This window comes from Hyaena hyaena, unplaced genomic scaffold, assembly GCF_003009895.1.
Source record: "Hyaena hyaena isolate Hyena2069 unplaced genomic scaffold, ASM300989v1 scaffold_117, whole genome shotgun sequence".
NCBI lineage: Eukaryota > Metazoa > Chordata > Mammalia > Carnivora > Hyaenidae > Hyaena > Hyaena hyaena.
The window spans coordinates 1,424,819-1,440,724 of record NW_024080749.1 but is presented as its reverse complement, the minus strand read 5'-3'; the positions used below and the strand labels follow the sequence as shown (position 1 = coordinate 1,440,724).

General features: G+C 49.3%; 1 protein-coding gene across 1 annotated transcript in view; it reads left to right on the top strand.

Moving 5' to 3' along the window:
• Positions 1-7,768: 7,768 nt before the first annotated feature.
• Positions 7,769-15,906, top strand: part of AP1S3 (adaptor related protein complex 1 subunit sigma 3) — a 57,665-nt gene continuing 49,527 nt past the window's right edge. Inside the window, exon 1 of the mRNA XM_039236836.1 lies at positions 7,769-7,865. Within this exon, the coding sequence (XP_039092767.1) occupies positions 7,863-7,865 (3 nt within the window). The 5' untranslated portion in view covers positions 7,769-7,862. The remainder of the gene's footprint in view (positions 7,866-15,906) is intronic.

Sequence of the window (15,906 nt, the reverse complement as noted above, 5' to 3'; positions counted from 1 at the left end):
AATATGAAGGTATCTCCTCCTACCCAGCTATAAATCAGGCCCCTCAATGTCACATCTATGCCTTGGGTGATTCATTAGTGTCACCACTAGATATGCTGAGCAGCCCAGGGTGAGGCCATTGTTTGAGTCTTCAGAATTCCAAAGGAGGGTGGGTATGAGTAGTGAGGAAATGGTAGCAAAAGTCAGACAAGCATGGAATGCAGCAACCAGGAATGATGCCAACCCTTTCCCATCAGGACCCAGAGTGGGGAAGGCGAGCCTAAGAACACGGACTGATCACATCAAAGGCTGGTCCTCACATGTGAATGTCTGAGTTCTTTCGGAGATACTGGGTCTCATCCATGGTGCTGATGTATTCTGCATTTTTCATGGTGACCATAACTGCCGGCCCATATCAGGGTTCACCTGCATTCCATTTTCTTCTTGGTGTAGCAGCGATAACCATCAGCCTGCCTCGTTGAAGTATCTCATATTTGACAAATCATATGAGAAACCCAGGAACTAGCCCCCCCACCCCCGTCCCATTTATCTTTAGTTCAGTTAGCCCTTAACCAGATTACTTATGACTGGAAAAGAAGAAAGACCTTGTTGGCTTCCTAGTGTGATGTTTGATATCATCAGTAAGTCTTGTGTATTCCCAAAGATTACGGTTCAGAATTCAAGAGTCCCAGGAAGCATTTTGCATAATCACAGGCACGAGATGCATACTTCACACTCGTTTCTAAAGAAAATCTGGCATCTACAGTGTGAGGAAGTAACACCTGAATAGATGGTTACAACTTTAAGGTGGAGACACAGGTCACTGCAGAGATATTCGTCTCGTTCTGAAATAACTTATGGATGGACCACAAGGGCTTGGCACTCCAGAACTTTCCCTGAAGAGGCCGGGACCTACTCAATCCACCAACAGAACATGTAGAACGCATCCACCAAGCAGAACATGTAGAAATGATGGTAAATCTGCAGCATTTGACTTGCTGGCTTTCCCACCCTCTCAAGGATCTGCCCCGACCCTGCCACATCTATGGGTCTGGGGTTCGCACCCCTCTTTCCATAAATCCCAACTGCATGAAAACCATGCCGGAAATATGTTCATGTAGAGGCGGAAACAAGTTGATGGTGCCCATACGGCCTTTCCTGGTCAGTAAGTGATAAAGCCCATAACGTAAAGGAACTGAATCCTTGTGGAGTTTTCCCCTTAATCAGCAATGTGCCCATGTGCATGTCTGTGAATTAAGTGACACGTACACTCTGGATTTCTTGGCCAGATTACTAGCTTCTTCTCAGATCTCCAGAAGTAGATTGAAAGTCCCACCTGACCGAGCACATGGCTGTTTGAACAGTTCCTTCGGATGTCATGACCTTGTGCCCTGCAGCCAAACACCTTCTCCAGTTAATCTCCTTCAAGCACAGCTGTGTGCCAGCCACACGCTAACCCTTTCCACTATACTCCCCGCCCCCAGCATCCTCACCCTGCCGGCGGCGGCGCGGGGGGGGGGGGGGGGGGGGGGGTGTTACTCAATAGCTCCTCATTGTGGCTAAAAGTAAAACAAGTTTTAACTGACAGCTAAAGACGATTTTGCCCTTCAAAAAGTGGTCCAAACCTCCATCAGCAGCTTTAAAACACCCACTATCCTAATTCACGCCGCTTCTCAGCTACCCTGGGGACTGAGTGTGAGAACAAGAGATCCAAACGCTGACCCTGGGTGGGCCAATGCTGAGAGCACTGGACAGTGAGAGGGATTTAGCAAAGAAAGGCAGAATGACATGGCCAATAAAGTAGGATGGCAGAGCCAATGTTTAGCCAAGTAAACAGTGTCGGGGAGGAGGTCATGAGCAGTTTGATTCAACGTTGCTAATGGATGGAGCTGGATGAAGATCAGAGAGAGCGACCCCGCTGGGTTGGGCACTCTGAGCTCACTGGCGGTCTGGATCCCAGCAGCTTGGCCGGGCCAAAACCCTAACGGAAATAGCTTGAAAACAATGTGGGATGAGTGGACATGAAGACAGAGTATGAGTGAGCTGTTTGAGGCATGACTACACAGAGGCACAAAGACACAGGTGGAGGCTGGAAGGGAATGTGGAGCCAAAGGAAGTTTAGGCTTGTTTTTCAAAAGATGGAGGGTATTGCTGCATGTTTAAACACTGCATGGAAGTGCTTCCGTGGAAAGGGAGGAGGTGTGACGCAGGAGAGGGTGGCCGTTGCAGAACCAGATCCTTGCTCTGTTGGGTGGGGGTGGGGAGGAACCTTGTGTCCCAGTGGACGCCCAGGGCCAGCCATCCAGATAGTCACAGAGAGATGAGCAAGTGGTGGAGGTGGGTGCAGGCAGGAAGCCTGGGACATCAGGTGCTTGAAGGATGAGGAATTTTTCTTTTCTTCTTCAGAAAATGGATTGCTTCCATTTTCTCAACACAGTCGAAGGCTGGCAGGCAGCAGAAGGAGAAGGTGGAGAACATTCCTCCAGGAAAGAGCAGCCGGGTGACAGGTGAGCCTGCCCTGGCTCACCTGTTTTATATGTATATATATATAACACCCACTATCCTAACTCACTTCTCCGCTTCCCTGGGGACTGAGTGTGAGAACAAGAGATCCAAACACCGGTATATATAAACCCCTCACCACACTCAAGCTTTCTTGCTCCGATATTCTTCAGCTTCACCTCCTTGGGCCCCTTGGCCAGGCACATTCTAACCCTTCTGCTTCAGTTGCACTCCTAACCTCCCTCCTGGCTTAAGCCAGCTTAACTCCCATTCAGTCCTTAGGTCACACCTCATATATACCTCCTGTTCTCAGGAAAACCTTTATACCCTTAATCATCTTAATTACCCCAAACTGTGATAATCCAAATAGCTCAGATAACTGTAAAACCCAAGGTCAGTTTCAGGCTTGATAAAGGTCAGAAAAAGTCACCAGGACCTGATTATCTCCTGACCTCAGGCCCCATTTCCTTGGCGTTGGCTCCATGGAGAAGTTCAACCTTCATGGTGGCAAAATAGCTGCAGCTGGTCCAGCTTCCTCATTCACCTTCAAATCCAGTAGGAAAAGCGAATATACTTCTCCAAGAGGACGCCAAATAATGTTCCCATTTTCAGTTCCATTGGCTTGGGTTCCTTGACTCAAGGTATTTGCTTATTTTAAAACCAGTCATTGTCGCTGCAACAATGCAATGCTCTGATTGGCTAGGACTAGGTCATGTGTCGTCTCTGAGGCCACGAGTTTGTGTGTCGGTTGGGTCCCAAACCTAAACTGAGAGTACAAGAAACAGAGGCATGGATCCAGAGGCAAACGATATATGTCCAACATGAATTTTTTTACTACTGGTTTGCATAGCACCTTCTCCTTCCCTTTCCTAGCATTTGTGATAACTGTATATTTATGTATGCTATTATTTGTTCGGTATTTGTCTTTACCATGACCCGCTGCACTTGCTTTGAGAGGGACTGTGTCTCCTTTTTTTAACTCGTCTATGCCTGGTAGCCAGCATAGTCCATGGCACAGAGCAAATGCTCAATTAACATTTGTTTAATAACTATGGGACTAACCCCCACACCAAAAACCAGCAGACTGTAAAACAATATATATGATAGGATTCCATTTTTTGTTTTAGCAACTACGTCTCTCCCCTCCTCTGTCTCTACAGATTCCAAACCTGAAATATACCACATAGAACAGTGGTTATTTCTTGATATTAAGAATGGGCTTTTATTTTATTTTATTATTTTTTTATTTCTAGGAGAGACAGAGAGAGAGACAGCGTGAGCAGGGGAGGGTCAGAGAGAGAGGGAGTCACAGACTCTGAAACAGGCTCCAGGCTCTGAGCTGGCAGCCAGCACTGAGCCCGACGCGGGGCTCGAACCCACGAACCGTGAGATCATGACCTAAGCGAAAGTCGGACGCCCAACCGACTAAGCCACCCAGGCGCCCCAGGAATGGGATTTTAAAATAACACGTTTCTTGATTTTCCTAATCGATAATCCTAATTCCTAATAATAACCTACGTTATTTTTAACTGAAAATGTTTCTGAAGATATTCTTTAGAAATATATTAGAGAAGGTTCTACTTGGAATCAAAATGTCCTGATTTGACAAAAAAAAAAAAAAGGGATTTTCCAAAGAACAGAAGGCCTTCAACTAAATGTTTCCCCATGACAGGGTGAATTCCTATACCCTGCGGAAGGGCTTATGGGACATGTTGATTACTTTAGACATTAATAGGAGGGCACTGGGGACCAGCAGTGCCGGGCTCCAATCAAGTGTGCGCGTTGCTGTGGAGATATCACATAAGATGGCTTTGAAGTTGGCCTCTCTTTTGCTTCTTTTATTTTTTAAATTTGCAGCCTGACTTCTCTCAATCTATGGAAAGTGAGTATTTTGGTTTACGGACTATCGCTGTTTTACGTTTATGATCATGTCCCTAATTTGTCCCCTTCCCCCACCTCCATGGTTGGCAGTGGCTTTTACTGCTTTCTCTCCGTCTTCTGTTCCTGAGTACTTATGCAGCCATCCGAGGAGTGAAACTCATAAATCCAGCTGATCTATTCCCAGGGCATTGTGTTGTGAAGAAATGTACACAGAGTCTCATTCAGCAGCCCACAACCTCATCAGGAGCACGTTGGCTCACTGTGCACGCTGGTCTCTGCCTGTGACAGCAGATTTCGAATCTAAGGACCCCATCAGGATTGAATCAGGAGCCTCTTCTCAGGGTGGGACGTCTTGACCTCTAGGCTCTCTGGGTTGGGCTTGGGGTCTGCCTCCTTGTTAGTTGGTAGACCCCTTTGATGTAGAGTTCAAAAGGGAGTACATATGGGATAGGGAAGTCAAGACCCAAAAATGCAAGTTATTCCTCAGGGGCGCCGGGGTGGCTCAGTTGGTTGAGCGTCTGGCTCTTGGTTTTGGCTCACGTCACGATCTCACGGTTTGTGGGTTCCAGCCCCACATCAGGGTCTGTAGTGGCAGCGGGGAGCCTGCTTGGGATTCTCGCTTCCCTCTCTCTGTCCCTCCCCCACTCGCACTCACTCTTTCTCTCTCTTTCTCAAAATAAATAAATGAACTTTGAAAATGCAGGTTATTCCTCTGAGACACACAGGCATTCCGAATAAACATCGCTTACCGCCCACTGTTGTGTCCTGAGTGCATTTGTCACGTGTGAGGCTTCAGGAGGAATCGGCTAGAGGCTTGGTGCCGTGAGACCTGACTTAGCTCTGCCTCTTCTTAGCTGTCTGTGTTCAGGCTCTCATCTGGGCAATGGGCACAGTACCCCCTCCCTACAGTCTGTCTTGACACCAGATAAAATAGCCTATGTGACGGGTCCAGCCCCGAGGGGGATTTGGATGCAATGTGAGAATCTGCAGATCTTCCACTGTGCACCTGAGCAAGGCTATGAGAGAAGACAAAGGATGCTATTTGTTTGTTTGTTTTAAGTTTATTTACTTATTTTGAGAGAGAAAGAGCATTACGCAGGGGAGGGGCAGAGAGAGAGAGCGAGAGTGAGGGCAAGAGCATCCCAAGCAGGCTCTGCACTGTCAGCACAGAGCCCGACACAGGGCTCGATCTCAGGAACTGTGAGATCATGACCTGAGCCAAAATCAAGAATCAGACACTCAACCAAGCTGAACCACCCAGGCGCCCCAGGATGCTAATGGATTTTTAAGTTACATTCCCCTCATTTTCTAATCAAACGCTCCCTAACAGACCCTACTCTACAAGGGAGCTTTCTCTTGCTCTGATCTTTTACCTAACCCTCTAGGCAAGGGCACTGCGATTTCTTTATCTTTCAAGTTACACCTTCAGGACTCCAGCTCTTTGTACTCGCAATAAAACCCTCAAAGCAGGGGGCGCTGGGAGATTTTCACAGGCTCAGCAAGGCAGGAGGGGCGGGGCACAATCAGTGGAAAGAAAAAGACCCACCAAGGTTAGAGTTGGACAGGGTGAAGTCGAAAGGCCAGAGATAGGGAGAAGGCGCACAATCAGCAGCTCTCCTAAATTCACAGTGAGTAAATCGTGCATCACCTGTCAAAAGGCACCCTGCACTCACCCCGTTGGACTGCGATGTAAATTGTTAAATATCCTCTTCCACAACCCTCTGGAAGATGCCACAACACCAGGCAAGGGAGCCAACTGGAGGTGTGAAGCGTGATGGAGGTGAGCTTTGTGAAACTTTGAGGTTGGCATCTTGGTGGCTGTCAGCGTACATGATGCCAGAAAGCAGAGAACACCCACTGGCTTCTGGTTCCTGCTGTCTCTCTGATGTCCTGTCAAGTCCAGCCACAGGGACCTACTGTGTTGGGGTCTTTTGAAAGGGACAACTCTCTTCTTTTCCTTCCCAGCACGGGCTTCTACCCTCCAGGTGTTCCGTCACTGCGTTAGGGGAGGCCTTCCCTGCCCCCTGAGCTCAATGAATGTAGCTTTTCCTGAGCCCCTCCCAGCCATCTGCCCTTACCTTCCTTATTCCTCCTTTACCTTCCTTCTTTACCTACTTAACACTCCTCTTACTTTATAATTACTATTTTGAATCATTATTTATTTACCTGTTTATTATTTGTTGTCCCACAAGAGACTATAAGCTTCAGAAGAGTGGCTGGCTCAGTTGGAAACGCAGGTGACTCTTGATCTTGGGGTTGTGAGTACGAGCCCCACAATGGGTGTAGAGATTACTTAAAGAAATAAAAATTTTTTTAAAAACTTCAGAAGAAAGACAGCTTGTTTCTTCTCAGCTGCCCCCCGCCCCCCATGTCCCTTCTGTAGGACCTGACACACAGTTAGCACTGATAACTGTGGCATCGATGCATGGGTGGGCGGAGCATGGCTTGTAACCCATCTTCTCGGCCCACACCCCGTGGACATTACACTATAAATCCTAGGAAGGTCTTTCAGCAATTTTGGCTTCCAGGGACCACCCGGGCAAAGGTTTTTAACTTTCCGCCATGGATCTCTTTAGGTATTTGATAAAACCAACAGAGTCTCCCCAAAGAACATACATATAAACTCAAACTCTGCTTCCAACGTGCGGGTCTGGGGACTCCCACCGCCCCAGGTAAAAACTCCAGACCTAAGAAACATCAAGCGGAGAAGGGGACAGACCGGACACTCGTCGCCGCAAAGTCTTAGGAGAGACGTCCTAAAACCGAGCTTGTATAAAATGACCTATGTCCTGGGATTGCAGGATGAAAAAATACACAAAGACAGAAAGAAGTCGGGGGCGGGGGGGGGGGGAGACAAGAGATTGCTTCTAGTTCCGGCTCTGCCAGCCGCTCCCTCCCTTCGCGGCTTAGGACCAGCCAGCCTCGGCCACTTTCCCTAAGGGTATCCGCAAGCGCCAGGGCAGCAGATGCACATTTCTGGAACAAATGAAGAACACGGTCTCCGTGCAGAATCGGGAGAGCAGCACCCCTCGGGGCTCCCTGCTCAGGGGTTCCCAGTGGCCCTAGGGCACCTGCCGCAGCCGGTGCGCGCACAGGGCGGGAGGGCTGCGGGGGCGGGGCGGGGTGGGGTGGGGGAGGGAGAGCAGGGGGAGGAGGGGCAGGGGGGAGGAGGGAGAGCAGGGGGAGGAGGGGCAGGGGGGAGGAGGGAGAGCAGGGGGAGGAGGGGCGGGGGGAGGAGGGAGGGAAGGTACTCGGGGAGAGAGGGGAGGGAGGGGAGGGAGAAAGCGGGAGAGGAGGGAGAGGGGAGGGGCGGAGGGAGGGGGGGAGCCGCGCGGGGAGGAGTCTGCAAACTTTCAGTTCGAGGGCATTGTGGGAAGCAGCCATGGTCTGAGGCGCGCGCCTCACCTGTCGGCCGCCGGCGCCTGCGCTCGCCCTGCGCGCTCCTGACCGCCGCGCTCCTCGCTCCTCGGCGGCCGGGGGGCGGCGGAGGCCCGGCCACCATGGTGAGTGACCCGGGAGCGCGCGCCGGTGGGAGGCACCTGCGGCGGCCGGGGTGGGGGTGGGGGGGGACCCCGGGGGTCCGGGTCCGCCGCCCGACGGTGCGGACGCGCGGGGCTCTCCGGGCCGCAGGCGCCGCTCCTTCATTCATTGGCTCGTGCGCCGAGCGCGGGGTCCGTGCCAGGCGCGCGGCCAGGCGCAGGGTGTCGCGGGGCACCCCGGGGACCTTTGCTTGGCAGGGGGGTTGCGTGCTGGGACGAGGGTGTGGAGCCGAGATGGGGAGACGGGTGGTACACCAGGAAAGCCAAGGTAAGGCCGCCGCGACTGAGTGCTCCCCAAGTCTGCAGTGCAACCGGGTGGAGGAGCGGAGGGGCCACTCTGGAGAAGATCGCGGCGAAGGCCCTTTCCTGGAGGCGACATCGCAGATGCCGCGCAGGTAGTTGGGGCCGAGAGAGCAAAGACCAGCGGAGAAGGGGACCCTTGCCTGTGGCACAAAGACAGAGGCCAGGTCCAGTTGAGGCAGGTCGGTAGAAGCCACGTGAAGGAGTTCGGGCTTTACTCCCACTGAGTTGAGCCTTGGGAGCGTTCTAGCGAGAGAACTGATCTCGTTCCTTCTCCGCGTAAAAAAATGCCTTTGGCTGTTGGCGGAGAGTCGCCTGAAGGATGTGTGTGCGAGGAGGGGTTTCAAAGTAGAAACAAGGAGACCAGTTACGGTGCCCCGGGTCGGAGGTGGTGGCCTGCACTTGGGCGGAAGCAGTAGCTCCAGGGGCCTCTCTTCCATCGCCTTCTGTCCGGGAGTGGGGTTCTGACACCCCGAGGTGGCCTGAGCCGTGCCACCACACTTCCCCAGGTGCGCTCACTTCCCACATCAGAGAGGTTTGGCCGCACAGACTGGAGGTGCCTGTTGTTTCTTGAGGATTCCTTGCAAATACAACCTGATGCAAAAAGGAGGCTGTAAATAATGGAAAAGCTCTGTTGGTTTGCTTCTGGTTCCCAAGTACAAGGTGCCAGCGTGTGGAGCTCTCCAGCATCATTTGCCTGACGGAGGGCGGAATAAGGCCCTGGAATTTCTGAGTAGCAACAGGCTACCTCTACGCCAAGAGTTGGGGCAGCGTCCTGGCTCTAGACAACACTTGCCGTGGCGCTTTGTTGTTTTCTTGCTGGTGTCGTAGAATCAGGTAATCAGAAATGTGTGAAGTTTCGCGGCTTTTCCACCAGGCCTAGCCCAACAGAAAGGTTCATGCGATCGAGCACTTCTGGTAGGCCAAGCGGGGTGCCCAAGCCTGCCACTCACCACCTCAGGCAAATCCTTGCCAGCGGCCGAATGAAAGTAAGTGTTCTGCTCTCTGCAGTTGACCTGCTCCGATCTGCTCTGAGCAGTGTGTCCTTGGACAGTCCCTTGACCTCTCCGAGTCAGTTGGCTTATTTGTAAAATCAAGGTTATCATTCTTCCAAAGTTGTAAGAAGGGGTTCTCTGCATGCAGTCTGGGTGCCCTAGGGAGTCCCTAAAACTTTTCAGAGGTCCGTAAGACCCGATGATTTTCATAACAGTTTATCATAGCACTCTGATATTATTTGCCTTTTTCACGTTCAATCCTACAAGACTATATGGGGAGTTTTCTTGAGGCTAACCTAACCTGTCCTGGGATTATGTGACAGACTGAATACAGAAACAGCTAGGAGAATCCAGCCACCTTCTATTGAGCCAGATAATAAGAAGATTTGCAAAAAAGGTAAAATAGGGGCAGCTGGGTGGCTCAGTTACTTGGGCTCAGGTCATGATCTTAGGTTAGAGAGTTTGAGCCGCGCATCGGGCTCTCTGCTGTCAGCGCATAGCCTGCTTTGGATCCTCTGTCCCCTCTCTTTCTGCCCTTCCCACCCTCATGCTCTCTCTCTCAAAAATAAGTTAAAATATGAGGCACCTGAGTGGCTCAGTTGGTTGAGTGTCCGACTCTTGGTTTCGGCTCAGGTCATGATCTCTCGGTTCGTGAGTTCAGGTCCTGCATCAGACTCTGTGCTGACAGCTCAGAGGCTGCTTGGTATTCTCTCTCTCCCCCTCCCCCCTCTCTCTCTGCTCCTCCCGTGCTCTCTGTCTGTCTCTCTCAAAATAAATAAATAAAAACTTTTAAAAAATTAAAAAAGCATTTAGATTAAAAAAAAAAGAAAAAATGTAAAACAGTGTCACTCTCCTCACCATTTTTTCCCCCTTTGCTTTGGAAAATATTGCCACTGTTCATAACAAGTTCTTTCTGTTAATGTGTAATCCTGGTGTAAAAATGAATTAGTGGGGCGCCTGGGTGGCTCAGTCAGTTAAGCATCCGACTTCGGCTCAGGTCATGATCTCATGGTTTGTGGGTTTGAGCCCTGCGTCGGGCTCTGTGCTGATGGCTCAGAGCCTGGATCCTCCTTCAGATTCTGTGACTCCCTGTCTCTCTCTCTGCCCCTCCCCTGCTCATGCTGTCTCTCTCTCTCTCTCTCTCAAAAAATAAATGAACGTTAAAAAAAGAATTAGTAAATATCTACACTTTTTCCCGATTTAAATATACATTTCAGTCCATACCAAGGGTTACAACCTTTGGAGCTATCTATTTTTTAAGAATGTAAAGGGGTCACAGGCAGGTTCTGTGAGTCAGTGCAAGGGAATGCATTTAGAGGAGCAGCTTTGCTCCCTGTCAGGGCTCAGGAACTATAACATCTCGTCTGTCGTTACTGCCACGTGCTGGGAGGAACAGGTGTCCTCCCTATGGCCCGTTGGCTTTCTGGTGAGGGCCACTTTGTGACTCCGTGTCTTTCTCGTGCTCCGTTCTTGACTCTTGCCGGCTCTTCCTCTAGGAAACTGGAAGATGCTTGCACTCTCCCACCTGCTACCTCCGCACAGGGAATCGTTCTTCATTCCTGTGCCCATCGGCCAGGTGTCTAGCACCGAGATCTCATACCTTCTGAATCTGGGGACTGATTTTTTTTTTTTAATCTGAATTGTCTTGTTTGAACCAACTCTGTACCTCTGCACCCTGTCATTGTTTTAGAAATCTCTGCCCTGGGAAACAATGCGAGGGGTATTGTGTATCAGGGATCCCTGAGGTTTCTGAGCCCAGTGTGTTTAAACAGCTCAATGGGAAGCTGTTACTACTGAATGGTTGACAGTGTTGATGGAGGAAGGAAGATGTTCTTTTGTTTGTTTTTCCCCCCTGTAAGAAGATGGCAGTGAGGATTTAGAGGGTGAAGTTTGAAGAGCCACGGGACACCTTTAATTAAAATGCAAGTGGACTTTGCTTTAAGCAGTCCACATGCTTTGGATAAGTTGAAGAGACTTTTAAAACCACATTGTGAACAAAGTAGAGGAACTACCCATTGAAAGATACTCCAGGGGTTACTCAGTTTTGAAATGGGTCTTGTGTTGCAGATCATCAAAATGTATGCTGCTCCTCTAAAGTGAGATCGACCTATGCTAAAAAAAAAAAAAAAAACAAAGATTCATTGGTGTGATTTTATTTTTTAATTTTATTAAAATTTTTTTTATGTTTTATTTATTTCTGAGAGAGAGAGAGAGAGCACGTGAGCCGGGGAGGGTCAGAGAGAGAGGGAGACACAGAATCTGAAGCAGGCTCCAGGCTCTGAGCTGGCTGTCAGCACAGAACCTGGCGTGGGGCTCGAACCCATGAACCGTAAGATCATGACCTGAGCCGAAGTCGGACAATTAACCGACTGAACCACCCCAAGTTCTCCTCTTTGGTGTGATTTTAAATTGTACTTTAGAGAGAGGCTTTGCCGCGCTGAACTGTGAGGTCAATTCCTGATCAGAGTTGACGTCAGCACGAGGGCACCCTTCTCCTAAATCAAGTACATCAGAGTTCCCCACGTTCATCCCGATCTCACTGCGTTGCCCGGAGTCAGGAAGGATGAAGTGGGGTTGCAGTGGGTTGAGGAGGGAGAAACCTAACTATGAATCTGTAGATCCTGCTCTGATCACCCCCTCCCCACCCAGTGTATCAATCTAATCATCCAGGGCTTAAGTGATCTGTCACAAGCATGTAGTCATTTTGGCAGTTTAAATTCTAGTTCCAGGGTTGAGGTAGATTATTACAGCAAGGAGCGCTTTCCTGCTCCAAGGCCTGGTGTTGGCTGCTGGCCAGTCCTTAGTGTGGGGTGGAGGGGGTTGGGAATAAGGGAGGGAAGTGTAGCTTCAGGGTGTTCGGGTTTTCCCCAGAGGGTAAACCACGGACAGCCCTTCCTCCCCTCCCCCCAACACCACCGGTGAGGGTGAGACTTGTGTATTTACCCAGCCCCGGACTTGTGACTTGTGAGTTCCCATTCCTGGTTTCTGTGGCCAGTACTGTCAACAGCTTATGATTTTTGTGTGGCATTTCACAAACAGCTGGAAGGAAATGGTCCCCAGATTGTGTATCTGCCACAGGGTATTTTCAGTGTGTGTCCGTTTGGGTCCCATGAATGATTTCATTATTGACTAAGACTTAATAGATAAAGCGAACCCCATCCCCCTACACGAACGAGGAAAACTCCTTGACGAGTCCCCAGAGGTACGCATTTGGGGACATCTTCACGACCCATTCATTCCTTTGATAATATTTTATTGTTACTATGGTCAGGCTAGAAGTTCTCACAGTGATCAGAGACTTCGCTGTGGTTACTTCTCCCCGGGGGCCTGTCTGTGCCTGTCCTAGCCATTTGCCCAGGAGAAACCCGTTTTGAGCCTCTGGAGACCTAACCCTGCCCCCGATCCTGTCCTATGAGAGAATGCACGGGAAACCAGAGGCCAAGCCTCAAGGTCCTCCTGGTGTGGCTTTAACCTGTCTTGCCAGCACCTTGACCCTGTGAGAGAAGATGTGCTAATTACACCCTGACGGGCTAGAGAAAATATGCTAATTTCGTGGCTGCTGATAGCAGGATAAATGATGATTTTTAACTGTGAAAAGGAAGCACTACAAATCATTAGAGTTAGAGATGAAATGCCATTGACTATCATCAGGAAGCTGGCCTTTGAAACATCTCTGACCCAGTTCCAAGCCTGAGAACTTTCCGGCAGGTAGAAGTGAGTTCTGAAATAGCTCTGACTACTTTCTGAAAAGCGCCCGAGGGATAATAATCAAGCGTTCCTGAGTCTCTCGGTGTGATGGATCGTAGATCTACAGTTCGGTCAAGAATAGGGCGCTCAGGGGGGCGCCTGGGTGGCTTAGTCGGTTAAGCCTCCGACTTTCGCTTAGGTCATGATCTCACGGTTCGTGGGTTCAGGCCCCGCGTCGGGCTCTGTGCTGACTGCCAGCTCAGAGCCTGGAGTCTGTTTCAGTCTGTGACTCCCTCTCTCTCTGACCCTCCCCTGCTCACGCTGTCTGTCTCTCTCTCTCCTAGAAATAAGTAAATAAATAAATAAATAAAAACATTAAAAAAAAAGAATAAGGGCGCTCAGGATCTCCTGTGTTCATGTCCTTGTTGGATCTTCTCTAGTAGGGCTTTTGGGCTGGTAAGAAACGATGGGTGTGTGCTGGGGCTCAGCGCATCTACTTAAATTTCTGCACCGGGTTATGAAAGTGAAGCTAAGGCCATGGTTTGCAAGCTGGGGCGCCTTGTACCCAGTGTTGTAGAGAGGGGACATCATGGGAAAACCATGACTTACGCAGATCACTTTAGATTTAAAACTTCTTTGCGCTAAAACATGAATGGGGTGCCTGGGTGGCTCGGTTAGTTAAGTGTTCCGACTACTGATTTTGGTTCAGGCCACCATCTCACAGTGTGTGGGACTGAAGAGCCCATGTCATGCTCTGTGCTGATCTCCCCTCTCTGTCTGCCTCTCCCCCACTTGTGCGCCTGTGTGCCTAAGTCCTCTCTCTCAAAAATTAACATTAAAAAAAACTCACAAATGCGTTTGAGTCCAAGCTGCAAAATTCATACATACTTTAAAGATAAAGACCCAACAAATAGCTTGTGTATGGCCAGCTGCTTAAGACTGGCACCGTATAGGGGCGCCTAGGTGGCTTAGTCAGTTAAGCATCCGACTTTCGCTTAGGTCATGATCTCGCTGTTCGTGGGTTCGAGCCCCGCGTCGGGCTCTGTGCTGACTGCCAGCTCAGAGCCTGGAGCCTGTTTCAGTCTGTGACTCCCTCTCTCTCTGACCCTCCCCTGCTCACGCTGTCTGTCTCTCTCTCTCCTAGAAATAAGTAAATAAATAAATAAATAAAAACATTAAAAAAAAATAAAAGACTGGCACCGTATAGCTCACAGGCTACCTGCTTTTTCTGCTTTTTCAGTGATTTGGGTAGAAAAACTTGAGATGGTGTTCTAAGGCAGGGGTCAGAAAAGTTTTTCTGTAAAGGGCTGGATTGTAAGCATTTTAGGTTTTGTGGGCCCTAAAATCTCTGTCACTGTCACTTAACTCTTATAGAGTGAAAGCAGCCATGGGTGAGATGGAAATGGGTGTGGCTATGTTTTGATAAAACTTTATTTATAAAAACAGGGGGTGGGCCAGAATCAGGCTGCCAGCTGTAGTTCATTGACCTGCGTTCTAAAGTAGCTTCCATTAATTCCCTATATATTTGACAAGTGACTTGAACACCTGCCACAGGACAGGCAGTGCTCCACGTAGGACCAGCTATATAATTTGTCACACCTAATACAAAATGAAAATGTTAGGTTCCTTGGTCAGAAATTATTGAGAATTTCAGGATGACTGCAGGGCATTAAACCAAGGACAGGGATCTTCTGAACTCAGCGCTGTAGGCAGGAACCCGGTGTCCATGGGAACCAGCCCTGGGTCTAGGCCCCAGAACTTGTGTTAAAGAAACTAGAAGCTCGCTGCTGACCTGCAGTCCATGTTCTTGATAGGAAGTTCTCTAAACTTTCTAAATATTTTGTATTGATGACACAGAAGAGGACGTTATAAAGCACTGGTAAATCACCCTCTCTGTTTTACCTCATTTAAGTTAGAAGTGTTTCTGATGTGGGCAGTATGGGGACCCGGTGGGGGCATGTGGACTTGGGGGCAATCCTGGCCTTGGTGGCTACTTCAGGCCCTGCAATTTCACCCCTTCTTGGCCTGAGGAAGTGGATCCATTCATCAGGCCAACTCAGCTGACCCTTGGTCACTTCCTGAAGCAGTTATGAGTGGAAAGAGAGTTCAGGAGCTGTGTCCTTCTCCCGGGCATTGCTCTCTCCACGTCTCTGTGAAGCCTTGGGCGCAGGACATCAAGAGGCTTCCCCAGCGCCTCCCAGATTTGCCCTAAAAGACCAGGTGTGGTGTAATTTGTCAGCGTAAATCCTGGACATTAGTTCCCCATTTGTATAAAATAAGACTGATATACCCATGCATAAACTGGAGACTTCCAGGAGGATTTGCAAGAAGCAGTGATTGTTCCTGGGAAGGGCTCTAAGCATGTGGTGTGATACATTTTCACTTTGTATTGTGTGTTCTTATAGACACTCCAGTTTTCTCTATTTGAATGTAACATCTTCTAAATTTTATGAAAAATAACTTAAATGTAAAATATTGCCATTTACAGTAGTCTTCCAGCAAAGGAGGACTGTGTTTTGTAACTTCTTTTTTCTTTAAGTTTATTTATTTTGAGAGAGAGAGAGAGAGCATGAGCAAGCATGAGCACGAGCAGGTGAGGGGCAGAGAGAAAGAGAGACAGAATCCACAGAGCCTGAAGCGGGGCTTGAACTCATGAACAGTAGGATCATGACCTGAACTGAGATCAAGAGTCAGACACCTCACTGACTGAGCCACCCAGGTGCTCTGTGTGTTTTGGAACTTCTTAAGGTCGGATGTGTCTGGAATTGGGATGGAAGCAGAAGTTTCCTGAAAACACACACACACACACACACACACACAGAGAGAGAGAGAGAGAGAGAGAGGGAGAGAGAGAGAAGCTTTTCTCTAACTTGAGCTCTTGGCCAGACTTCTGAGATTCCTGTTAGTGCCTTGTTTTCATATGAGAATTGAGAATACCTGATGGGGGAGAATGTGATCCATCTTTCTCACTTCAGTGACTCTGAAAGCTTTTGGTAACGATATAGGATAATGTTTCTAGTCAC